The sequence below is a fragment of the Silene latifolia genome, chromosome 11, assembly GCF_048544455.1.
Source record: "Silene latifolia isolate original U9 population chromosome 11, ASM4854445v1, whole genome shotgun sequence".
Classification (NCBI taxonomy): Eukaryota; Viridiplantae; Streptophyta; class Magnoliopsida; order Caryophyllales; family Caryophyllaceae; genus Silene; species Silene latifolia.
In genome coordinates this window covers 43,121,176-43,148,625 of record NC_133536.1, presented here as the reverse complement: position 1 = coordinate 43,148,625, position 27,450 = coordinate 43,121,176, and the positions used below count along the sequence as shown (strand labels likewise).

Here is a 27,450-nt window from a genome sequence, read left to right as displayed (position 1 = left end):
TTTTTTTTTTTTTTAAAAGAGTCAACCATGTTATGGGCCTTTTAATTAATTACTAGATTTTGGTTTTGGGTTGTTTGGTTAACCCAACACGAATTCGATTCGATTAACCCGTTGCCAGGTTGAATTTCTAAGGATCAAGTTCATCAAGTTTCAATAGGCCTTTCCTTAAAGACCAATATATTCATTTGAAGAATAAAACAAATCAAACATTTTGCTAATACATGTGTTCGCTCTAAAATTTTGCTTCTACAAATTGCCAAACAAAGCCTTTAAAATTGTCAAGGATCGTAGCAAAGTTGAAATCTAGGGTATTATTTTGGTTTTGACAAATTGATTGTCGAGGAATGGATCAACTATGCAATTGCGAGAGATCAAGGCTTGTCTACACAAGGTGGCGCGAACTGGCGATTGTCAGTAACAACAGTATTTCACCTAAATGTTTCTTGCCTCATAACGACTTAATATATTGCACCAAAGCAAGCTATGATTTGAAAAGCTAAATTATTGCATCAAAATTAAATAATGCTAGACTGCTAGCCCAAACCTGAATCACCACCAATATATCTCCGGCAAGGAAAATTTCAGAAAGAAGAAAAAAAAGAGGAGACTGTTTGAGCCAGAAGTGATGAACCAAAGCCAATATATCTCACATGTACTCCATAATTAAGAAGTTTATTCGCTCATTGAAATAATAAAACGCATACAACAGATATAATTATAGCTTCAAGCCTCGAACGTACTGATTAGCAGGACTCGGAAGCAATATGTATAGCTTGTAAGGTTTTAAGTCACCTGGCAATCTGGCACACCAGTTATATCAACCATTCTCTGCACTATCATAAGCATTCGATTTATGCTTCGGTGCAAAATTGAATCCATCAGGAACCTTTCCAAGCAACATCTCAGATATCCGAATCTGCAAATAAAAACGAGAAAAATACTCAAAATTGAGCAAGAAATAGCAAAATGTTACTACCATTAATCTTCTGAAACACCATATCACATGTAAAAATGTGACAGGTACATCAATAAGGATACGATTCAATATATTAACAAGTATATTCAGTACCTAAATGGAGCCCTCTCATTAAAAACACTACATTGAGACCATATTTTTTGACAATTTGTTAAGTTACTTACCCAGTCAGCTGCAGATTCAGAGGCCATCATAGTTTCCAGGTCATCTCGACCAAAGTATGAAGGCGGACGCCAGTTCAATCTTTGTGGAACAACCTCCAGTAGGCCAACAGGTACGTATCTGAACATATAGCTAAGCCATTCCAATAAAAAGTGCCTTGTTGTCTCCACTCCTGCATTCACAATTATTCATTAAAATCTGTTTATCAGACATCACTAGTCAGTAGGTTAAACACGTGACCAATTTGCAGCAAACTGACGAGTTATCATTGGTCCTAACTGAAAGGCCACCATCTGTAGTTATAACCTACGCTACACAGACCCTGTTTGAAGCATCTGACACGGATGTCTATCTACGCGTTGGACTTGTCTACTTGTGAAAAAATTGTTTTCGCCTAAATCTAAGTGTCCAAGCGTAATATCCATATCCCGAGTGTCGCACATGGTTACGTAAAGTTATATGAAGAGTTAGAGTGGATAGACCGTCGATATGACTTTCAGTTCTCTGGTTATTTGGAGTGTATAGCCAATGGATGAAATAGGGATAAGAACATGGTTCATAATTTGTGTCCTGTTCTGACACTCCCACCAGTTCTCAGTATGGACAATTGAACTAGATCACCTCCCTCAAAGCATACACCAAAAATATCTGCTATATCACTTGCAAGTTGCAAACAATGTAACTACATTTACGGAGTAACATTTATGCGTAGACAAAATCCTGATAAATACAGTCAGCTTGCACCAACCTTTGGTATCGGAACCCCAGTGCTCAAGGCCAAAACGTACATAGTCTTTCAGTATTTCCAGTCGTTCACCAGAACTAATGTCCCAATGCCTTTGTTCCTTGATTTCAGTGAATAGCCAAGGCTGCAAATACAACAACAACATCAGAGCCTTAATCCCAAAATGATTTGGGGTCGGCTGACATGAATCATCCTTTCGAACCGTCCATGGGTGAACGCACGCCTCAAAATGCGAATAAAAAAGGGAAGATGAAAAACAAAAAGGGAGAACGAAAAAGTAATGGAAAGTCAAGGTGAACTTAGAGGTTTTAAAATCGAATTCCGTCTTTCTTTTATAAAAAGTTAGAATTTAAATCGAGAGAAAAGATTAAAGCGATTTTTAAAAACCGGAATAGAGTTAAGGATCCGGAATGAACCAGGTAAAAACTATAAGAAAGTGGTTGTAAAAAAAAAAGTTTAACAGCAAACAATAAATTTGTTGCTTCCTTGTCTATATTCATACATCAGTTCCACGGAACATCAAAAACGGAAAAATCAACCACCTTTATCAAGGCTCCTCGAGCTATCATGCATGAAGAAAGCTCCGGGCAGTCAGACAAGTGATTGTTCCAGTCTAGATAGGAAAAGACATCTCCATTTCCCAGTACTGGTAATGAGCTGGGAGCTTTCTGTACACATTTGTATACATACTCCCAATCCGCAAGTTTGCTATATCGTTGCTGGCGGGACCTACCATGTATTGTTAGAGCAGAAGCTCCCCAGTCATATATGTCAGATATTAACGAGTCAACACGATTTCTACCTTCAATGTAGCCAGTTCTCACCTGAATAATGGTTTATGGAAATACCAGGTTAGTACGGGGCAGCCCTGAAAAAGTCACAGAACCTACTAGCACGAAAAATTGAAAGAGACAAACGAAGATCACAACTATTGATAATACAAGAGCTAGCGAGGTGAATGCCATGTCAGAGAAAAACATAAAGCAAACGGATTCTGTTCACGTAATACAGCAAGACAAGGGGTGGTACAACAAGAGACCTATCTCAAAGCACCAAAACTTATCCTCCGAGATGGCCATACATGTGACACCAATCAGTAAACCATATAATTATGAGCACTACATAAGGATTTCGATTGGTCTCACATCTGAGACCATATAATACAGGAATCACTGTCACGCACGATGTTAGCTATTTAGTACCAAAATTACAGTAGCTCACAACAGCATGCAAGAACACAAAAGCGATTAAAGATAGAGAGTACCTTGACAGTTATAGGCTTCTCTGCAGAAGCACAAGCTGCTTGTATAACATTTTTCATACGCATAGGCTTAGTAAGAAGAGCTGATCCAGCCCCTTTGTTCACGACAAGGTCAATCGGGCACCCCATATTAATATCAATGAAGTCAACTGAGCATTCTTGGTCAATAAGCTCAACAGCACGCGCTACAGTATCAGGATAAGCACCACAAATTTGTACGCCAAACAGATCCTCCGATTTATGTCGTCTCAGCAATGCCCATTCTGAAGCTTGTCCCTTTACATAGAAAAAACTCAAGAACAGGATTAGCAAGAAACCAGTACTTTGTTCTTGCCTTCTGTTTATGTGAAGCAATTTGGAGAAGAGAGGTGATGAAAAAAAGTCTAGAAAGATTCCAGATAGTAAGTTGGGTTTGGAAGGACACGGAGGGACTGTTTTCCAGCTTAAAAAGTTAAAAGTCGATTAAAATCCTTTCAACACTGAAAAGATTTAGAAGGAAAGCGCAATTGCTGCATTCTTCCTCTATTCCACTCCCCTCCCTTTCCCTCCCCTCAATCACACTACTCTCCTACAGTCCTACTAGTGTACCCAAACAAACCCGTAGAATCCACCACAATTTCTCAAGGATTACCACAAACTAAGTAGCGATGACCAGATGATCCTGTACAAATAGCTTTCCTAAAATCTGTCATCATAATTTAACGGAAATACCACAAGCAGAAAACACTGACCTGAAGAAGATTGGTGCACATAGCCATTTCACCACATGTGACATCAGCTCCTAAAACCTTGCAAACTCTACGAAAAGGAAGATTGCCAACAGTAGTCAGGGGTGCAAGATACATCTTCCCTCTGAAGTCTATCAGTTTTCTCTCACGCGGCTGCAATTTCAAGCTAGCGTCCGTTTCCATTGAAGTATTCTCACTTGCACTACATGGCTTATCATCAAAGGAATCCTTCATTACGGCATCTCCTGCCAGACCCAAAATTGTAAGAAAGCAAAGCAGTAACCATTTGAAGATGCAAATTACACAAAATAAAAGGAACACGCATATCTAATCTAGGAAATAATAACCATTATTTGTGTCATCGGAACAAGGTTTCTCTTCATCCTCTGCTTTTGCCTTCTTCAAGGGTCTGATGTCATCTGTGCCAGAAACACCATCAAGAGATCCCCCTTCTAGAAGCACAGAAGACTCGACGGGTTTACCAACAGTGTCACCCTTTTCACAACCATTTTCGTCTGAAATATGAGAGCCATTGGAAACAGCAGGATCAGCCTCTTCCTTAGTGTCAGTATCTGTTACTCGTGTGAAGCCCTTCCCCTACTCAGAATAGAAATACAAGCAACAATATGTGAGACAACTAAAACAAGTAGAAAACAATGTGCTCAAATGACCGACGATTCAAGACTCCATGAAGTTATGACTAATAAGTTGCTTCGGCTATATGGTTCTAAAAACCTAACACAAAACCTAAATGCTGTTGTAAAATCTATATTGTGTTCCATGTAACATCTACTTCCTCCATTCAACTCCACTCTACCATATTTCCTTTTTCATCCATTCAACTCCACTCTACCTATTTCCTAAAAAGAAATGTCAAATGACCATTTTGTCCTCATACCCCATTACTTATTTACAATATTTGCCACTCATACCCCACTACTTCTACATCAAACTCCACCCTTTTCCACTCATACCCCACTTATTTACATCATACCCCATTACTTATTACAATATTTTCCACCCAACCCCACCCTTCTTAATATTTGTGCAAAACACAAATAGGTAGAGTGGAGTTGAATGGAGTAGTATATCATTGACAATCACAAATTGTGACAGAAACATACCAAAATGTAGTTCTTAGACACATCTGGAAGTTGTAAAGAGAGAATCAAGGAATACATACCTCAAGCCCAAGCCGTTTGAGAGCAGTATTCGACTTTGGGAATTTCATTTTGTTCTTCCATAGAAGCTTTTGAACGTCTTTCTTCAACACATTCACTTCAGAGCCCTCCCGCAAATCATCCAAAATCTCATCAGAGACAGCTACATGAGTACCAATATATCTGCAAGTCATTCCATAAGGGCAGCGTTTCTTAGCTGTCACAAATGGGCATTCTCCCTCGAGATCAGCTGGCCTCTGCACCGAATGGGTAATCAGATACATCAGTAAAAGAAGTATGTGAACATGGCCAAATAAGCAAAGGACCAAAACTCAGGACACCTGTGATTTATAAGCTTCCACATCATGGCTAAAACGACACTTGTCACCATATTGACATGCACCAACATCTTCAGTCTTGGCAACCACTGGACAAAGGTTTAGGGCAGACTTTCTTTCCTGTGAAGAAAGTATAAAAATCAGCAATAAATTCTCCAGAGCAGTTAAGATAAATACAAACGTTCCAACTTCCAACATATAAAATCTAGGAATATGATCATAGGCAGAAATGCAGTGCCTATCGCATTTCCCGTTCGATTCTCCTAAATAACCGCCGTACAATGCAGAATGATCATAGAAACATTAATGCATCAAGTCAGAAACCAGCTTAACACCGTAACTACAGGACAGCATCCCCAGCACATGTTTACCATCGACCATCGTCACCTTAACATCATATAGACCGTCTCCTCAACCATCTAGACAAAGCCCATGTAAATATATGAATTATACATAACAAAAACTTTACCCTAATTCCACTTAATACCCAGCTTCTACTGATTCCATGCACTGACGAACGTGGTAAGTTCAACAAACCAAAAGACTAAACCCTTGCACATTCTTGTCATCGTTGCATGGTAGACTAATCTAGATCAATTTCAAGCAAAGATTTAACATTTTTAGATGCTAGGCATAATAAACTGTAAGAAAAAACACCTACTCCACAAAACCATTTGCACTTCTTAATTCTTATATTCTTGTCTACAAAAAAAACTATTCTTTTTGCTACAAACAAACCCCTCATCAACCATAGACAGACATCCATAAATGTCAATCTCTCATCTTTACAATAGAACAGATTTTCCAATTAAAAATCTACAACAATGCATCAATGTTCCTCCTCACTAGTCCTCAGTGCCAATTTACCCTCGTTTCATACTCCATCACAAACTCAAATGTCAAATGAAACAAAATCAACTAAAAAAGCAAGGATTATCCTCACAATAAAATTGTTTTTTTCAATCGAATTACTACGACTTTTCCATATTTCCAATGGAGCCAAAGATTCATTACTCTTTGGTTCTGGATTATGATGGAATAAAGCAAAATGGCTCACTAAAGTGGTTGCGCTTCTTTCTCTTGTGAAGTAGTGGTCCTTCGATGCAGTTCTCGACGCAATTTTCATCTTGGGTCATTCGGAAACAGCCTCTTTGTGTTGCTAACACAAGGATAAGGCTGCGTACATCCGATCCCCCCTACCCCGCAATTTGTGGGAGCCATTGAGGCACTGGGGTAATGTTATTATTGTTGTTGTGTAATCGAATTACTACGACACAGCATAAACATTCCTCCAGATGTGCTAAATGAAGCTCATTTCATGCAACATCACATACTCTAATGAATCAAAAATCAATTCAAAATGCGGCGATTCTCCTTACAAAGAATTATCTTTTCACATAAATCTCTACAAAACACCATAAAAGTTGCTTAACAATCCTCACGATCAATTCGGAAATGGATCCTCTCCATTTCCTTTCTCTCCATTTCCTCTCACAATCTATTTAACTAATAATTACCCCTTCACTCTCATTTCCCCTTTATTTTTATGCGTAAATTTAGAACCGTTAGATGTTGTCAAAATGCGATTCGGACCATTCATAGGAACTTGCCTCTCCATTTCTTTTTAGGAAATAGAGAGAAATTAGGCTCGATCAATTCATACTATATCACGTACTCAAACGAAACAAAATCAATCAAAGCTCAAGAAAACTAAAAATGGAGAGAATAAAATTAAAGTAGAAAACAAAGAACAAACATTCTGGCGTTCTCGCTTGAGCTGGCGCTTAGACTTCTTATCCTTGACGATACTCTTCTTTTCGCGGCGATTGTCGCCATTAGCATTCTCCTTGTCAACTTCAGCCGCGGACGACCTGCTAATCGGAGGCGGCCGTAGGAATTCCTTTTTCACCGGAGCTATTGACTTCGCCACCAGCTCCTCCGTCGTTAAAGTAGACACCGAGTTGAGCGCGCTTGACTCGGTAGCGGACTCGTCCAATTCAGACTGATTTGACTCGGGTAGCGGCGGCTCGTTAGGTGTTTCGGTAGCCGAGTTAAGGACGTTTGCCTCGGTCTCGGACTCTGCCATGGCGGACTGACTTGACTCGGTTAGCGGCGGCTCGTTAAGTGTTTCGATAGCCGAGTTTAGGACGTTTGACTCGGAAGCGGAATCGGCCATGGCAAACCGAGTTGACTCGGTGGATGAGGTGAAGAGTGAGGGGAGGGAAATGGAAGTTGTGAAAGTGGAGAGGGGTTTTGTTGGAAGTAGGGTTTTGTGTGATGCGCGGGAATCTAGCAAAACGCTGCGTTTTAGATAATTTGGAGAAATAAAAAAGAAAAAATGTCAGAAGTGGGATTTGAACCCACGCCCTCGTTAGAGGACCAGAACTTGAGTCTGGCGCCTTAGACCACTCGGCCATCCTGACTTCTTGTCGGTTTGATACGGATGTTTTATAATATCTATGGTTCTTGGTTTTGAATTTTGTTATGTATTTAGATGAAGAATGTGTTGTTGCTATCCACTATCCTCTCACATTTTTTTAAAAATATTGGTTGTGGAGTAATATTTTAAGTGGTGGTGAAAAGAAAATAAAAGAGATGGTAAATACTCCCTCTATTCAAAATCAAATACACCATTTTATGTTTTGACACTATTCATTAATGAAAAGATAGTAGGCAATGTGTAAGAGAAAAGATCGTCATGTGTTATCATGTTTGATTCGTCTTTAAGTACAATAAGAATATAAAATATTTATATTCATTTATATGTAAAATTCAATTTATTTACGTTATAATTTGTGCATTGACAAACGTGTAAAAGAGAAATGGTGTGTTTGGAGTTGAATGGAGGGAGTAGTACTTTCGAGGAAGGATAGGGATTCATTTCGGCTCCTTAAGGCCACCCTATATAAATTGGCGAGAAACAAAATAGGGTTATCAACTCAAACTAGTTTTGTTGCCCGTGAAATTCACGGGTTCTTCCGGATCACTTTTAATTAACTTAATGGGGTATTCTTTCGTGTACCCCTAAAATTTTTCGTTTTCTAAGGTATCCTTCGTTTTTCACAAAAAAAACTTTGACCGATATTAATTCTCCATTACGAGTTCAGAAAACGGTAATTTTTTTCAAACCAATTATCTCGTCAAGGCCTTGAATTTGAAAAAAAAAATCACCGCTTTTTGAACTCGTAGTCAGTAGTTATGATTGGTCAAAGATTTTTTATCGAATAAACTTTGACCGACCATAATTCCCGACTACGAGCTGAGACGTCGGTGAATTCTTTTTCAAACTGAAGACCTCTTAACGGCGTTCAATTTGTAAAAAAAGTTTATCGTATTCTGAACTTGTAACCAAGAGTTATTGACGATCAAATATTTTTTTTTTGCAAAAAAAGAAGAGTACATCTTAGAAAATGAAAAAGTTAAAAGATATATATACACGAAAGAATATCCTAACTTAATTTATCTTCCTATCTCATTGCGGTAGTGATGCCTATGTGATTCTGAGAAAACTTCGTTGGGAGTTGACATAGTGAAATGTAGTCACGTTGGAATTAGGTTGGACCTTTAAAGCGTCATCTTTAGTTTGATGAAGTTAATTTGATGTTTTGGAGTGGATATACACATCATGGTATTCTAATATCATGGTTTTTTGTAACTAACTTGTGATTATTGTGAGATGTTAATTTGTTGCAATGCGCAAAATATGTTGTCATAAACCTTCGTTGACACCTTTTTATGATTATAACTAAAAAGAACTATGCACAAATTTACCAATATGATTTATCCTCTAAATGGCAGTCATATATCTTTGCTTATATATCAACTATCAAGCGATGCAACCTTATAATAGCTTGTTTGAATTTCGCACTTTGAGTGCTCAAGTCTACTACGAGTATATATTAAAAGTATGTGTGTAGTTATACATTTTTTTTAGAGAAGTGTCTAGTTATACAATACTTAATTACTTATACAACCATTTTTTTTTGAAAGAAATTACTTATACAACCATTAAGTGAAAACAATAATTGTATGTACTTCTTGTTGTAAAAACAAAATAATAATAATAATAATAATAATTGTATGAACTTTGTTCAGAAATTGTAATAATATCTCAAGTCAAAAGAAATGGAAAGAAAATTGTAAAGAGAAAACATAAGAAATCTCAATCTAAATATTAACTCATTATTAAAGTTGTTGTCTCATGACTTAATAAATTAGAAACACCAGTTGTTATCTTGGTACGATGTCCCATAACCCTAAATGATTGAATTCGCTTGATATGTCCAATTAATCAATACTCCCTCTAATTCTTAGAGATTGCCCCATTTGAGCAAAATACTCCTTTTAACTCTTAAAAAGTGGGCCAATTTCAAAGAATTGGAGCTAATATGTAACATGTCAGGACATGTAGAATTCCAATTAATGATGCATAATTCAGAATTCAAATGAAATGATGCATAGTTCAGAGTGTGTATAGAGCCAATAAATGAGAACTTATTAGCTTGAAGAGTAAGCCAAATGCATTATAAAAGAGAATAATAAAGTAGTTCTAATTTGCCAAAACTTACGGATGATCCTCACAAATGGCCTTTGCCTACCCTGATCCAACAACAGTTAATGTATTATACAACCGGTTGTATATACAACTTATTCAGTGTTGTCGAGCTTTGTTATAAAGTTGTCGAGCTCTATTAACAAAATTATCGAGTTATGATTTAAAGTTGTTGAGCTTAACAGAATAATTATTAAGCTCGATAACTTCGTAAAATAGCTCAATAACTTGTAAAATAACTCAACAACTTTGTGTGATAGCTCGGTAACTTTGAAGCGGTTGTACATAACTCTTATACAACTAGTTGTAGGATAGTATTTGTGATCCAACAATAAGGCGTATTGCTCGAAAGCTCTGTATACTATGGAGTATTACCAAACACAATTGAAGATGATAATAAAACTTTTACAACCAAATACACAAATGACACGAAATTAACAAAACAAAAACAATTACTAAAATCTTGCGAAAGTAGGGGAGGGGGAGATTACGTGAAGAATATTTAACTAATCTATCAGTAATCAGAATCTTGGAACAATGAGAAGATCATTTACCCTTTTATAATAAGCTAGTGAGGTTGCTAAAATATGAGATATTTTGGAGGAAGACGTTTAGCAACACCAACATTTAATTAAGCTTTGAATGTCTTGGATGAGTTATGGAAGATAGATCGGTGTTGGGGTAGGCTGAAAAACAAAATACGTAACGTCTGAGCTTGTTTATCTCCTACCCTGAAATTTAGAAGAACATAATTTATTCTATTCTATGGGCCAATAAATTTAGAATTGAGCTGGGGTCGTCAAAGCACTCTTACTAAAGCATAAGCTCTTCCACGTGGCAATAGAGGGATTAATGATTATGATATATCAATCAGACGTGGCATTTTACAATCACACGTGGCTTTGTTGACGTGGACTTTATGAGCCATTTTAGCTTAGGCTTTTAATAGTATTTTATAGATGAGGGATTAATGATTATGATATATCAATCAGACGTGGCATTTTACAATCACACGTGGCTTTGTTGACGTGGACTTTATGAGCCATTTTAGCTTAGACTTTTAATAGTATTTTATAGATTCGTAAACTTGGGAAAGAAAATCTTGGAAACGAACGTACAATTAGTAAACTAGAAATGGTGATCTAGGTATAGCATCGAAATGATACAGATACGAAACTGACACGTGACGCGGCATCCCATAAAATTTGGGATACGGGACACGTTATTTAAATTTATTAAATATATATTTTATAGTTACAAAACTACGGTTTTATTTTTGTAAAAGTATTTGATATTAAAACATCATTCACCCTCAATTCAACTCATTTCGCACCATGCTCCACCATAAAAACGACACACACCATTCACCTTAAATTTAACTTGATTTTATGAATGTGTGTCCTATATGTGTCTAGATACCATGAACACATGTCCGAGATGCATTCAAATATCATGGACACGTGTCGAATACGTGCCCAAATAAATGAAAAAAGTTAGACACGGCTTTATAGATGTCTGGCACGTTTTGGTGCGTGTCCCACGAGTGTTGGAGATCAACACGGTGTCGGATACAAGTACGTCGGTAAAGAGCGGAGTGTTCGTGCTACTTAGGTGGTGATTGTAACACCCTCATTTGCGTGGACACCTCCAACTAAGCATATTCGAATCAATGGGAGTGTTACCATCTCAGTTTGCCGAGATAGAATGTACCATTGCCAACAACATAGATCTAACCAATGTTTATAGGATGAGTCCAAATATACAAAAGTCGATTAAATACACCATATGTAAGGGTGTGACAATTCTATTCTCATACGACACCTAACTCATTATACAACGTGGAGTCGAGTCGCAACCAATCCTGTACATAGTCCCCAGCAGCCGGCATCACATCCATAGTGTGACGATCCGCACACTTCGAACCCTTATGTTTATTTATGCTATGTAGTTTCATTTCCTCTTGTATATTTTTAGTAAATACTTTCCTAGTTTAGCATAGTTAGCATAGTTTTTCTTTCCATAAATAGGTATATCGCTATTCTACACTTTTAATGTTTCCTGCTACCAGGATGTAACTATCAAATTTCCCTCTTTGGGGAGTACTAGTCAATCAAAATCTACTTCCCACCAAGTTGTCTTCTTATTGCTTGTTGTTGCTTTTGTTCCGGGTGTAATTCCGAAGCAGTTATTTGTTACCACTCGCGGCTTGTAGAATGACGTCTTTGGTTGAATCCTTCTTTCGGCCTCTCCTGAAACAATGAACAAACTGAGGGCTCGGCTTTGGCCGAGCGTACTCACTCCGACGCTCAAGTCAGTGAACTTAAAGAGATAAGTTGTGTGTTACTTGGCGAAGTATATGGTGTAGAGAGATAAGGAAGATATTACCAGATTATGAGGTGTTTAGGTTCAAGTGTGGATCATTTCCTCAATGAGAGTTGAGGAGTATTTATAGACTTTCACCTTTTGTCACGTAGTGGCCAAGTGGCTAGCAGGTGGAAAGACTGATCTACCCTCGGCCGAGGGACCCATGGCAGGCCGGCGGGCCCTGTTGACTCCATGTCGAGGGGTCTTGGATATGAGTACGCGGATATGTGCCCCGGCTGGCTAGTTGTCCTAGCTGAGGCACAAGAGACAGCCGACAGTGCGTCGGTTAATTTGTCTAAGTCGTTGACTTGCTGTGGATAACTTTGACCTTGCTCAATATGTTGACTCGGTCAGCGGGTGCAGAATATGCCCCATCAATTTGCCCCAAGCGTAGTCTATGTCGTGGTATGGACCTTCGATGAGTGTTGAGCGTATTCTTCGCAAGTTGAAATTTTCTGCCCCGACTTCTTCTACCTCGGCTTGGTTCTGCTTAGGCCGTACCATATCCCCCTCCACATGGATGTGTAATGGACATCAGATGTGGAAAAGAAAGTGGCGCTGGCCGAGACCGAGGTTGTGAGTGCCGTGTGCTTTTGATTGCCCCGGTAGGTCTTCGCCAAGCTTGGTTGAATCAGCGGGCCGTTTGGCAAGTAGATACCAAGGGGTGTGTTGAAGAAGATACGTCGATTGGCATTCTGTCAAGGAGCGTGTTGAAGAAGTTTTGTAACTGTTTGTCGATTGACATTCCATGGCTGCATGCTTGACATGTGTCTCGTTGTTGATTGGTTGACGCTTCATGGGCTTTGCCCTGATTGGTCGGATTTGAGTGGGATTTGCCCTATAAATAGGAGAGTTAGCCCCTGAATTTGGCCTTCCAAATTCATTTTCTCAAAAAATTTTCTTCTTGCTTAACTTTCTTTGACGAAACTTCTCTCTAGTCTTGAGCGTTACTCGGCGTAGCACTTTTTCTTCAAGGTAAACAAACAAATTTTCAACTTTTAATTGTTAAGTTTTTGTTGTGAACATGTCTTCTGCTGATGCCGGTCCTAGTAACCGTGCGCCGGGGGGTTCCCCGTCGCGTCTTGATGAAGAGGAGGCACTAGCCGCCGTTCCGATAAGGTCTGGGGGCCCTAGGTCTCCTTCTCCTGAAGTTGATCCAAAAGCTCTGGAGGATTGGGAGGATGATGATGATGATGACGGTGATGATGAGGAAAGGGCTCATCATAATAAGGAGAGGCCGTACATCATGGATCACGGCGATGCTTGTAAGGTCTGCCCTGACCGTGCTTGGACCCACAAGTTTGCCAGTTGTTCTGGTCCTGACGTTTTCGAACGTCACTTCTCCTTCGGCAGAGAGTATAGTATTGTAATTCCTGAGGAAGGTCAGGCGGTCTGTTGCCCTCCTCCGGGCTGCATCGGCGTATACATCGACACACGGAGTATGGGCTCGGTTTCCTCTGAATGAACACGTTATGGCCATAATTAAAGCCATGAACATCGCCGTGGCCCAACTGCACCCGTTGGCCATTAGGACTATAGTCGGCTTTGTGTGGCTCTGCCTTTTCAAGGGGGAGGTCTCGACGGTGAACTTATTCCGCCGGCTCCATCACCTTCGGTCGTCGGCCCCTGGTCGCGTTGGGTGGTACAACGTGCAGACGGAGCCGGGTTACGTCTCCGTTGATAAGCTTTCTTCCAGCAAGGACTGGAAAGATCGGTGGGTGTACGTTGAGGTTCCGGAGGATTATCCACTGCCCCGGTCCTTCCAGCACCAAGTCAATTTGCGAGGTGAGAGTAAGGCGGAGCATGACAAATGGGTCTCCCGGAGTAAGCTTAAGATGGATGCCAGCAAGGTCCCTCTTAATGCGGATGAGAAGCGGGATATGAGCCTTTTTGAGGTGGAGAAGAATGGGATGCCGAAGGGATGGATTCCTCCGGCGCAGATCATTCTTCAGGATGCGCCGCTCTGCCACGTCGGCCTCATACCGGCCCTCGAACGGGGTGAGTGGGGTCGGTGTGAGGCCCATCCCTGCTTTTAATGTTTCTGTTATTTGAACTTTGATTTATTTCTTCTACTTAACCCTTGCTTCGTTTCCTTTGCGAGACCATTTTGGCCGGATCCATCGAAGATATCCTTAGGAGAATGGGACTTGATAAGAACAAGCAAGTTGTTGACTTGCATCCTAAGGCCCAGGCTCGTGATCGCAGACCGGCGCCGAATGACCTCATGGATCAGCAGCTGAAGGGCTTAAATACGACGGCGGCCCGGGCGAAGGTTCTTTGGTAACATACCGCGCGCGAACGCGGAAAACAAAGTCTTCGGCGGCGGCGGCGTCAACATCGTTCCACCTCCCATCCCTTCGGTCCAAAAAGAGACGGTGGAGGTCGTTGATATTACCGCCGAGGAGGTGGTCACTTTGGCGATGGAATCTCTCTCTTCCGCAAGAGGAAAGAGCCTCGCCGCCGCCGATGCTTCGCTTACCGCCGCCTGCTGCGCATCTGCTTGCCGAGGCGGCAAAGAAATGCGTCCTCCGACCAAGAAGGCCAAGCATGGTACAGATCTATCCCGTGGCTCAGACTTAGCCGGTTCATTAGGCGTTCACGATGACGAGCTCTACGGTATGTCCATGTATGTTGACACGGATGCTTTGATTGAATTTTTGTAGATCAACCATCGCTGCGTCTACCTAGGACACAATGTTGAACGGCGTCCTGAGAAGCGATCTGCACAGGCAGGTGGTAATAATGACACCGTCGTCACCTCCTTCTCTCAGCCTACCCCCATCCAGATTAGGTCGGAGGGCCTAAGTTTAGCCAGGATGCTATCGAAGTGGGCTGATACGGCCGGTGCTCTTATTGTGGAGCAAGAGAAGGCCATTGCTGAAGCTGCCCCACAGCTCGAGCGGCTCAGGCTTGAACTCGACGTTGCGAACAAGGAGGCCGAGAGGGCCAAGGCTGAGGCGAAGAGCGTCCGTCTTTGAGAGAAAACTTAGGGAGGACGCCGAAAAGGCAGTCCTCGCTGAGAGAGCCAAGATCGAGGCTGCGGCGGCTGAAGCTGCTAAGCTGCTGGAGGGGCGTGACTACCTTCAGAAAGTCGCCGACTTCAATGCTAAGAAGAGGGACGAATGGAAGGGCATGTTTCAGGCCCAGGGGAAGGTGGTCCGGAATAAGGATGCTATCATCGCCCAGAGGGAGGAGGACATTGAGATGCTCCAACGCGAGATTCTTCCTAACATGTGCGCCCAATACCGGGACCTGGACGAAGAAGCTGCCAGGGAAGTGATTGGGGAGCTCTTTCCTCTTGATGGCTCCTTTCCGTGGCAAAAATTTGACGAGCTGCTTGATGACAAGCTCGAAGCTAAGGAGAAGGCCGCGAAGGCGAAAGCCGCTGAGGAGGCGAGGGTGAAGAAGGAGGAAGAGGAGGTCGCGGAGAAGGCGGCCCTTGCTGAGAAGGCTAGGGCGGCCAAGGAGGAAGCTGAGAGAATGAAGGCAGCTGAGGCTGCTGAGGCTGAGGCTGCCAAGACAGCTGAGGCTGCCAAGACAACTTCTGGGTCGCCTACCAAAGACGATGCTGCTAACGTTGCTGATGGCAAGCAGCAACAGGCATAGGGAGACGGGTGGTCGTCACCAGGTTCACCCGGCATCTCGAATAGTTTCAGCTGTTCGGGGGCCAACTATTAAGCCTTTCCTCCCTGCCATCTTTTGGCGCTTCAAATGATATGTCTGTAACCTTTTGCTTTTCTTTTCCTTGTATTTTGTAAAACTTTGGTAGGTTGTATTTTGGCTTATCCCTATGGGGACGGCCGTCGTCTGTATTCTCCTTACTTGTAATCATTTTTTAATAAAGCTTGTTTATTGGCCCCCGGCTTGGCCGGGGTTTTGATCACAATCCTTCACTTGTCTTCTTGCGTTATTAATTGAGCGCTTTTTCGTTTTTACCTTCGGCCTGGCCGAGCGGCTACTAGAATGCGTATCTCAACTGTGTTTAACGTCTTTTTCTTTAAACATGTTAGCATGTTGGTCGCTTCCTCTTTCACTCTCTCCCGGCCGAGGCGTCCGATTTGCGTTTCCAACCGCCGTTGTAAACATGTTAGCGTATCGACCGTTGTGTCCCCTGCCAGGCCTTTGGTTGGCCGAGGCGGCTAGAGGTTACGGCTCGACAGCGTTCGTATCTGTAGACATATTGATCGCTTCCTCTGCCAGGCCTTCGGTTGGTCGAGGCGGCTAGAATTGCGTCTCAACTGTACTTATACGTTCCTAAGGCATGTTGGTCGCTTTCGCGATTATCAACTGCGCTGGTTGTGACTGTCGTGGCGTCTACTTCTTGGGGTGACTGCCCGGCTTGGGCCGTGGCGTCTACCTCGATATGACTACGGAGGGGATAAACACTTTGATGGAAAACTTGGATGATTCTTTATTAGATATAAACACGCGTCGGGGTGCCAACAGTTGTCTTGGACACCTCCGCCGCTATACAAAGTATTTCCTGAGATTGTCAGTGTTCCAATGGCTCATCAAAGGCACACCCTCCATGTCTGTCAGCCGGTATGTACCCGGCCTCATTTCTTCAACCACTTTGTAGGGACCTTCTCAATTAGCCGTCAATTTACCATGAATGTTCCCTTTGTTGGTGGCGGCTGACTTTCTTAGGACTAGATCTCCTACTTTTAAGTCCCTTTTGTGGACTCTTTGATTTTGTAGGCTCTTCTCATTCGGTTTTGGTATACCGCCAAGTTGAGGCGTCTTGTGTCTCGGCTTTCTTCGACCAGTGTCAGGGAGGCTTTTGGACCTTCCTCATTTTCAACCGGGTTGAAGGTGGCCGTTTTGAATGTCGGCACCGTTGCTTCAATTGGCGGGGATCGCCGGACCGTAGACTAAGTGGAATGGACTGTACCCGTTGCTTCTTTCTCCGTGGTTCGAAGGGACCACAGGACGCCGGGTAGTTCATCGGCCCATCTTCCCTTTAGGTCTTCAAATGTCTTCTTCAAACCGTTGAGGATTGTTTTATTGGTCGCCTCCTTTGTCCGTTGCTCTGTGGGTGGTGAGACGGAGGAGTATGCAAATTTGATACCAAGTTCCTCCAACCAATTCATTATTGTGTCACTCCAAAACTCTCGACCGTGGTCAAATACCATGACTTGGGGTAGCCCAAAACGAGTTATGACATTTTCCCAGATTACCTTTCTTACGACCGCCGTCGTCTTGGGCGGCATCTGCGACGCCTTCAACCCATTTGGTGAAGTAGTCAACGGCGACAATCAAGTACTTTCTTCCTCCGGATGCCGTTGGAAATGGCCCTAGTAGATCCATCCCCCACGGTGCAAAAGGAAGGGGACTAAGTACCGGCTGCAGGTCTCGGGAAGGTGCATGTATCACCGGAGCATGCATTTGTGAGTTGTTGCACTTTTTGGTTTTGGCTCTGGAATCCTCAAGCATGGTGGGCCAGAAATAGCCGGCTCGGAGAGCTTTGTGGGCTAGTGTTCTTGCCCCCATGTGATGACCACAGATGCCTTCGTGAATTTCTCACAAGATTAGCTCCGCGTCGGGGCCGACACATTTCAAGAGTGGCCTTATTACGGACCTCTGTACAATTCTCCTTCAAACACCAAGTACCTTCTGCGATCCTCTTTATCTTTCGTGAGAGACTGCGGTCCTCCGGTAATTCATTCATCGGTTTGTATTTCATTATCGGAGTCATCCACGTCGTCTCGGCCTCTATGTCGCCCACCATGCCGGCGGTCTCAGTAATGCTTTTGGCATTCCGATGTCCACCAAAGACGGTTCGACCGACATTCTTGATGGTTGAACGGCAAGTTTTGAGAGAGCGTCGGCTCGGTTGTTCTCGGACACTGGGAATGCATTGTATCTCGAAAAGATTTCAATTTTGAAGTGTCGCCTTTTACCCTTTCCAGGTATCTTACCATCCCGTCGTCTCGAGTCTCGTACTCTCCTCTGATTTGATTAGCCACTAAAAGTGAATCTGTTTTCAAAATGATGTGTTCCGCCCCGGTAGCTCTAGCTAGCTCGACTCCAGTTATCACCGCCTCGTATTCGGATTCGTTGTTCGAGGCCGAGAAGGTAAATTTCAAGGCGTACTCAAACTCGTCCCCGCTTGGGCTGATGATAAGTATGCCGGCTCCTGAGCTGTTCACCGTGGAGGACCCGTCGGTGTATACTTCTCATACTCCGGGGTTTTGCTCTTCTTGGTATGTGCACTCGGCCAGGAAATCTGCAAGTGCATGTCCCTTTATCGAGGGCCTCGGCTTGTATTGAATGCCAAAGCCGAATAGCTCTACTGCCCATTTGATGAGCCTACCGGATTGCTCAAATTTTTACAATGCTTTCTCCAATGGTTGGTCGGTTAAGACCGTCACGGGATGTGCGTCGAAGTAAGGCTTCAGTTTCCTTGCGGCAACGACGACAAAGAAAGGTCGCTTTTTCAATTAGTGGGTAATTTCTTTCGGCGGGCAACAATGTATGGCTGACAAAGTAGATTGGGTGTTCTTTGTTTGTCTTCTTCTTTGATGATCACGGACCGACCGTGGCCGAGGTAATCGCTATGTATAGATATAGCGTCTCCCAAAGATCGCCTGGACGGGGTTGGGAGAGTTTGAAGATGAGCTTTCGGTTGCTTGAAAGCCGTGCTCTGCATTCCTCCCCGGTGAAGTCCTTATTTCCCTTCAACACTTTGAAGAATGGGGTGCTCTTGTCGGCTGACCGAGAGATAAAACGGGCCAGAGCCGCCATTCTCCCGGTCAACATCATAACCTCTTTTCGATTCCTCGGCTCCGGCAGGTCCAGGATTGCTTGGACTTTCTCTGGATTGGCATCAATTCCCCTGGCGTTGACAAGCACGCTGAGGAACTTACCTGACCGGACACCGAAGTTGCATTTCATTGGGTTAAGTTTCATCTTGTATTTCCTTAGTGAACAAAATGTCTCGTGTAAATCGGCTAAGTGCTCGCTGTCAGACTTGCTTTTTACAATAGCATCGTCAACGTAAGCCTCAATGTTTCGCCCTTTTTGATTTTGGAACACTTTGTCCACCAGTCTTGTGTAAGTTGCGCCGGCGTTCTTCAAACCGAACGGCATCATTTTATACATGTATGTGCAATTCGTTACGGTGATGAATGCGCATTTAGGCATGTCTTCTTCGGCCATGAATACCTGATGATACCCTGAGAAGGCGTCCAGCAGGCTCAGCATAGTGTAGCCTGCCGTGGCGTCGATTAAGCTATCTATTCGAGGCAAGGGATAACAATCTTTGGGGCACGCTTTATTAAGGTTGGTAAAATCTACACACATCCTCCACGCCCCCGATGATTTCTTCACCATTACAACATTAGCTAACCACTCAGGATAAGTACAAGGCATGATAAAGCCCGCCGCTAGTAATTTATCTACCTCGGCTTTGATGGCCTCATCTTTCTCGACCGAGGAGTTCCTCATCTTCTCGCTTGACGGGCGAGCGGTGGAGAGCACATTCACTTGTGAACAATTACCTCCCGGCTCACCCCGGCATCTCGGCTGCCGAGTAAGCGAAGACGTCTTTGTTCTTCCTCGGCAGGTCTAGGAGAGCGGCCCTGAATTTTGGCTCCAGGTTGACACCGAAGCGATTACGGTGCGCCCGGGTCAATTTCCACTTCCTCGGTCTCCGCTCCTTCGACCATGCCGACGGTGGCATCCATGAGGTCGCCCTCCTGTTGTAAGGATGGGATTTTCCCCTTCTCTGACTTCTTCGCCACTTTGAGGGATTGCATGTTGCACCCCCGCGAGATATCCGGACGTTGATTACTTCGTCTTTTTCGTCCTTTGAGACGAGTTTATGCACTTCCCCGGCCCGAGACATACATCGGTGTCGGGCCGGATGGACATTCTTGCATCGGCCTCGCTCGAGTGACTCGGCCTATGAGAACGTTGTAGGCGGACGAGCCGTCAATGACCACGAACTCGAGACGGGACGTTCTTAGCCGCATTCCCCTCGCCGAACATCACCGGCACTGATTGACCCTGGGGTACCAGGCGGCCGGAAAAATCACAACGGATTGGTGCGGGGGCTCAAGTCCTCAACCTTCAGACCGAGGTTGAGAAAGCACTCCCTGAACATGATGTTCGTGTAGGCGCTGTGTCAATCGGGCACCTCTTGACAGTGGTTGGATATGTCCAAGTGGACTACTAGTGGGTCGTCATTTGTGCGGGGCGATGACTCCTTCGTAGTCCTTCTTCCCAATAGTTATGTCGGGGATGTTGGAAGCGGGGATCGCTGTTTTGGGCACAAAGTTGATGGCCCGATATAGTTCGTTCAGTGCCGTTTGTGCCCATGAGCGAGGACTCCACCGTTCTCGTTGCCCCGATGACAACATGGATTACTCCTATCCGTTCAAAGACGGACTTTTTATTTGAGCCGCCGGTATCCTTCTTTTGGCCTCCGGCAACATACTTGCCGAAGCTCCCCTTCCGGATCAGCTCTTCAATGGCATTCTTCGGATGCGGCGAGTTGTCGATTATGTGGCGGTGTGGCCGTGGTACTCACAAAGATCTTGGCTCGTGTCACCGTCCCCCTCGCCTTGGGAGGCCTTTCTCACTTCTCGACGCTCGTTCTTGCTCGGGGCAAAGACCTCGGCAGCAGAGATACGACCAAGGGGGTGTGACCATTGAACCGCTTTTGGTAGTACGGTCCCGAACTCCCCCCGGCGCCCGCCGAGTTCATTTCTGGCGGATTTGTCGACCGTGACCTATTATTGTCACGGCGTCCTTCATCCGGGTTGTCCTCCCGGCGGCTCTTTCTCTCGAGTGCCGGCCTCGGCTGGGCCTACCCAGTTTTGTGGTAGTCCTCCACCTTTATGGCTTGGTCGGCCATCTTCCTGGCGGAGTCTAGGTTCGAGCCTCCACTTGATGAGCTCGTTTTTAAGTCTCCTCTCGGGAGGCCTTTCATCGATGCGAAGGCCGCCGATTCATTGTTCAGACTCACGAATCTGCTGAACCTTGGCGTCGAACCTCTTCACATAACTTCGGAGAGACTCGCCTCCCTCCTGTCTAATAGTCAGGAGATCCGATGTCTCGACGGCCCTCCTCTTGTTGCAAGAATACTGGGTCAAAAATGTGTCCCTTAGGTCGGCATAATAGTATACCGACCCATCGGGTAGCCCCTTGTACCAACTTTGTGCCATCCCATGCAGAGTCGTTGGGAAGACTCGGCACCAAACCTCATCAGGTTGCTCCCATACCGACATGTAAGACTCGAAAGCCTCGGCGTGGTCGGTTGGGTCACCTTCTCCTGTGTATGATATGGGTGGCAACTTTAGCTTAGTCGGCACCGGGACCTCTAGGACATAGGCATCGAGGGGCTGTCTGACCACGTGTCGAATGACACGCGGCGATTGGCTCCTCGCATCCTTAGTCCGGCTCCTCTCCCCGTGGCGGGAAGGGCTTCTTCTCCGACTCTGGTGAGTCGGGCTTCTTCTCCGACTCTGGTGAGTCGGGCTTCTTCTCCGACTCTGGTGAGTCGGACTTCTTCTCCGACTCTGGTGAGTCGGGCTTCTTCTCCGACTCTGGTGAGTCGGGTTTCTTCTCCGACTCTAGTGAGTCGGACTCCTTTCACTCCTCTGGGGCAGGCCTCGTCGGTGCTGCGGCGACACGGTCCTCCCGCGAGTGCGGGAAGGGCTCAGGTCTACCACTTGCACTCTGGGCTCCCCCGGCGTCTTGACATGGTCAGCTTCCTCCAAGGCTTCGTTCATGTTTCTCGGAGTCACTTTTTGGGTCCTGGTTTCTTGTGGGGGTGCCGCCGCTCTTGTCGTTGTGACAGTGTGAGTCGGCGTGCTACCCATTAGTTCCAGGAGTAGCTTCAGTTTAGCTGCATCAACCACATGTCCCATGATAGTGACTTGGTCGGCGGGCAGCGGCGTATTTTGTTCTATTGGCATCCCGTACGTCGTATCAGTGATACGGCCGGTGGGGGATTGCCCGATTTCAGAGTTGTGGAATGTGTCATCTTGGCAGAATTCAGTTTCCACAAGCACCGTTTCTGGTTGTTTCGACATCTTCTTAGCTCGTTGGGGTGGGTTTTGTTTTGTGTTTTTTTTTTGTAAGGGATTTGACTAGCTTCTAGTATCTTTTCCCCACAGACGGCGCCAATTGTTCCGGGTGTAATTCCGAAGCAGTTATTTGTTACCACTCGCGGCTTGTAGAATGACGTCTTTGGTTGAATCCTTCTTTCGGCCTCTCCTGAAACAATGAACAAACTGAGGGCTCGGCTTTGGCCGAGCATACTCACTCCGACGCTCAAGTCAGTGAACTTAAAGAGATAAGTTGTGTGTTACTTGGCGAAGTATATGTTGTAGAGAGATAAGGAAGATATTACCAGATTATGAGGTGTTTAGGTTCAAGTGTGGATCCTTTCCTCAATGAGAGTTGAGGAGTATTTATAGACTTTCACCTTTTGTCACGTAGTGGCCAAGTGGCCAAGTGGCTAGCAGGTGGAAAGACTGATCTACCCTCGGCCGAGGGACCCATGGCAGGCCGGCGGGCCCTGTTGACTCCATGCCGAGGGGTCTTGGATATGAGTACGCGGATATGTGCCCCGGCTGGCTAGTTGTCCTAGCCGAGGCACAAGAGACAGGCCGACAGGCTGCGTCGGTTAGGCTGGCTAAGTCGTTGACTTGCTGTGGGTAACTTTGACCTTGCTCAATATGTTGACTCGGTCAGCGGGTGCAGAATATGCCCCATCAGCTTTCTTCTGAACGACTCTTGCCTTCACTTCACTAACAAGCCCGTGTGTGTCGATCGAGACTAGGATTCCGACACCCATAACCCGAGACCGATTACGAATGCACTAGTGCTTGACAAACACTAGTGCTTGACGCTCTCGCTTGCATTCTTGTCGAGTGTTTAGACAAGGGTGCGCGTCACGCCCCGACTCAAAGTTTCGGACCGTGACATTTGGTATCAGAGCCCGGTCTTCTTGACGGGCTGTTGTATACGATGGCATCAAAGGCGGTAGATCCGAGTGGGAACAAAAGTGACACTAAGGCCAAAGTGGCGGCTTTAGAGAGATTGATGGACGAGAAAATTCCATCCTTGGAGGCTCTCATTGTGAGTTTGGAGAGTACTCACCAAGTAGTTAACGAGTCCATAAAGGGGCACGAGAGCCACCTTGTGGCCGTCGAAGAGGCGATTCCAAAAGAGTATAACTCGGATATGGGTTATCTCTATGAAAAAGTCGAGCAACTCGAGAACATGTGCAATACCTTGATGAAAATTGCCGCGGACGGGAGTTTTGGTGGAACTCCTAAGGTGAAGCCGCCTACACCCCTCAAGTATAGTGGGGCGAGAGATTCGAAAGAAGTCGATAACTTCATCTTCGACATGGAACAATACTTCCGAGTGAGCGCGCTCGACGAAGGTCTAAAGGTCAGCACCGCGAGTATGTACCTAACGGATGACGCTAAACAATGGTGGCGCTCGAAACATGCCGAGATCGAGGCAGGGACCATTAGGCTAGAGTCATGGGATGATTTCAAGCGACTCTTCAAGGAGCAATTCTACCCGGAGAACACCGATTTCCTAGCTCGAAGAAAATTAAAGAACTTGAAACATACAGGCTCGATTCGTGACTATGTGAAAGCGTATTCGGCTTGTATGTTGGAAATAGCGGACATGACCGAGAAGGATCAGGTGTTTCAGTTTATTGATGGCTTTAATGAGTGGGCGCAACGAGAAATCATGCGACAGCGACCAGAGTCCCTCTTGGCTGCGATGACAGCGGCTGAAAGGCTAGTTGACTATTACACGGAGCGCGAAACCTCCCAGAAGAAGGGATTCACTACAACGGGCGAAAGCAACCAAAGGTTTGGAGGGACGACTTCACAAGCAAGACCTCCCTCTACGGGTAATAGTCGGTTCCGTCCCGGAGGTGATAATAGGAGATGGGGTCCGGCAAATTCTACTCTAACCTCTTCTAAGGGTAGTAATTCTGAAGCGTCGACTGCCAGGAAGCCGTTCGCGTGCTTCCTTTTTAAAGGACCGCACCGAATGTCTGAGTGCCCTCACCAGGGGGAGTTCAACGCCCTCAAGAAGAATTTGTCCAAGATGTCGGTAGAACAGAATCCCGAGGGGACATACCAGGATGCAGAGGGGTGCGATGATGATGAGGCCAATGAGCAAGGAGAAATGGCTCGAATGGGAGCCGTCAACATGATGTGCTCAATGGGCAAGGGAGCTGAGTGCTCCGAGACCAAGTCCACGGAACTGATATACATTGAGATAAGCGTCAATGGAAAGGCTACTCGAGCTATGATAGATACAGGGGCCTCCCATAATTTCGTCACACCCGACGAAGTGAAGAGACTCGGAATGAAGTTGAACCGAGATGAAGGAAGCATGAAAGCTGTCAATTCCAAGGCCTTGCCGATTCAGGGTGTGGCTAGAGAAGTGGTGATCAAGATGGGCGAATGGACGGGGAAGCTCGACTTCACCAGCGTCCCGATGGATGACTTCAATATCGTCCTCGGCATGGATTTTCTGAAGCGAACCCCGACCTTTCTGGCGCCCCACAATGGGTCTTTAATAATGGTGGGATCAAAACCATGTCTTGTGAAAGTTTTTGAAGCTGACCGAAAGCAAAAGGGGCCACTCCTCTCGGCAATGTAGTTGAAGAGGGGACTTCAAAAGGGAGAGCCTACATACTTGTGTACCGTGTCCATGAAAGAAGACACCCTTGCTGAATGCGTAGAACCACAAGTAGAGAAGGTGCCAGAAGACAATAAGGACTTGATGCCCGATCAGTTACCTATGAGTCTGCCACCCCGACGTTCGGTAGACCATCAAATTGAATTACTCCCGGGCACAAGACCTCCTGCTCGAGGGCCATATCGGATGGCGCCTCCCGAACTAGCGGAACTACGAAGACAGTTAGACGATTTGATTCGCTCTGGGTCGATACGACCTTCCAAAGCTCCCTATGGAGCCCCTGTGCTCTTCCAGAAGAAACAGGATGGTAGTCTGAGATTGTGTATCGACTACCGGGCTCTGAACAAGCTGACAGCGAGGAACCGCTACCCCATCCCATTGGTAGCGGATTTGTTCGATCAATTACAAGGCGTTGTATACTTCACCAAGCTCGACCTGAGATCTGGTTATCATCAAGTTCGAATTGCCGAAGGAGATGAGCCAAAGACTACTTGTGTGACGAGGTATGGATCTTTCGAATGGTTGGCCATGCCCTTTGGCTTGACGAACGCACCTGCAACGTTTTGTACGTTGATGAACCATGTTTTCCACGAGTACCTGGACAAATTCGTGGTGGTATATCTGGACGATATCGTTGTATATAGTCGTTCATTGGCTGAACACGTAAAACACTTGGAGTTGGTGTTCGCGAAGCTACGAGAGAACCACCTATTCGTGAAAAGAGAAAAATGTGAATTTACCCAACCCGAAGTGAATTTCCTTGGTCACATAGTGGGCAAAGGCAAATTGAAGATGGATCCGAAGAAGATTGCCGCTATCAAGGACTGGGGAACCCCAAGGAGTGTGTCTGAGCTGCACTCTTTCTTGGGGCTCGCAAACTACTATCGAAGATTCATCCGAGCGTACTCGAAAATTGCTGCCCCGCTCACCGACTTGCTGAAGAAGGATAATAAGTGGGAGTGGTCTGTCGACAAGAAGAGGGCCTTTGAGAAGCTCAAGGAAGCGGTGGTAAAGGTGTGACACCCTTAAATTTAGCGTTAAATAAATACGTAAATTCTACAGAAAAACTGACAGGATATGTTTGTAATTGGTTCAACTAGATAAAACCTGTAATTTTTAAAATTTTCCTAAACCATTCACAAACAATTCCAACTTAAGAGTGCCCAAAACCTGCAAATGCAAACCAACTAATTTACATAACCCAACTAAAGTTGCGAGAACATAGAGATACAAACCCAAGGTAAAAGAGGGAGACATATGTCCCTTCAAAATATATACAAAACCAAAAGATAAAAGGTTTACTACAAAAATAGTCAAACTAGGTCCAAGGTTCTCTTGCTCACTAGCTCGTCCGTGAACCTCAACTAAGCATCATCAACCTGTCAATCGCATTTTATACAAACACGAAAGCCACAATTCAGTGGGGAGTAACTTCGAGTCCTCCCAGCCACGAAACGTCATAATTAATGTAACATGTAATGTAACATGTAAACAATTTGATAAACCATTTACTTATCAAGTATTCTAACATGTGAACTCTAAACCGACCAATTTAAACTATCATGTTAAACATATAACAAATAGTAATCCAAACTTTATCAATTGTAACCGGCTTACATCTCACCTATTACAATTCATAAAATCACCATACAAGAAAGGGCAATATATCAAAGACAGGCATAAGTTCTTAGCACCGTCAATAGTCACTCTGTAACTCGAGTCTATACCACGAGGTAGGGAAGGTAATCGAACCGGTATCTTGGCTCGGAGGTTCTATCAAAACATGGCCAAGACACAACACAACCCTAGCCTAAAATCTACACAGACCTAGACATGCGGATACACACCACCGCACCCAAGACCCACAATTTTTCTAAAACAAAGTGAGTACCCTAAGGAGTCCACCAAAGGGTTGGCTATTACTTAAGCTGACCACTTACTATCAAAATAAGTAACGAGGTCATGCCCCAACTTGGATATAAACCCACCAAGTCAGGAACACAAAGGCTATTAAGCAGTGAACATATACTCGTCAGAGACTATAAAGACCTATCTATGACAAACACAACAACCTGCAAGAAGTATTCAATACCAATTCTAGCAATATTAATCAACATTAAAGGCTTCAGGGAATCTAGGGCCGTTTCTACAATATAAGAAACTATTAAATTCAACCAACTATACATGTGAACTAAAAACTTGATAAATGGCCTAAAACAAGAAAAAGGCCGATTATCCAATTCATATAAAATTTCATCCAACCGAATTTTTACCTGCAACCCCACCTGCGGACAGTGCGGGTTAAATTGCGGTGACCAATCACACAATTGATCGACATCGAATCGGTCAGGACCAAGGCTCGATTTTTCGGCATAATCATCCAACATTACAATTATCGCTATATAATTCATTCTGAGCCTATTCTTTACAATTTCATTTTCTAACCTATACTAACATGTGCAACTACCAATATAAACATA

General features: G+C 44.4%; 1 protein-coding gene and 1 non-coding gene across 2 annotated transcripts; both read right to left on the bottom strand.

Annotated features, from left to right (window-relative positions):
• Positions 1-610: 610 nt before the first annotated feature.
• LOC141611566 (tRNA-dihydrouridine(47) synthase [NAD(P)(+)]-like) lies at positions 611-7,647 on the bottom strand. The gene is made up of 10 exons (XM_074430142.1): positions 7,127-7,647; positions 5,374-5,490; positions 5,056-5,289; positions 4,220-4,469; positions 3,876-4,117; positions 3,148-3,420; positions 2,426-2,707; positions 1,887-2,007; positions 1,141-1,310; positions 611-916 (listed from the first exon to the last, which is right to left on the bottom strand). The coding sequence occupies exons 1-10, from the start codon at positions 7,544-7,546 to the stop codon at positions 818-820; spliced, it is 2,208 nt and encodes a 735-aa protein (XP_074286243.1). The 5' UTR covers positions 7,547-7,647; the 3' UTR covers positions 611-817.
• A 62-nt stretch (positions 7,648-7,709) lies between these two features.
• TRNAL-CAA (transfer RNA leucine (anticodon CAA)) lies at positions 7,710-7,793 on the bottom strand. The gene has a single exon. It is a non-coding gene; the product is annotated as a tRNA-Leu (tRNA).
• Positions 7,794-27,450: the final 19,657 nt, after the last annotated feature.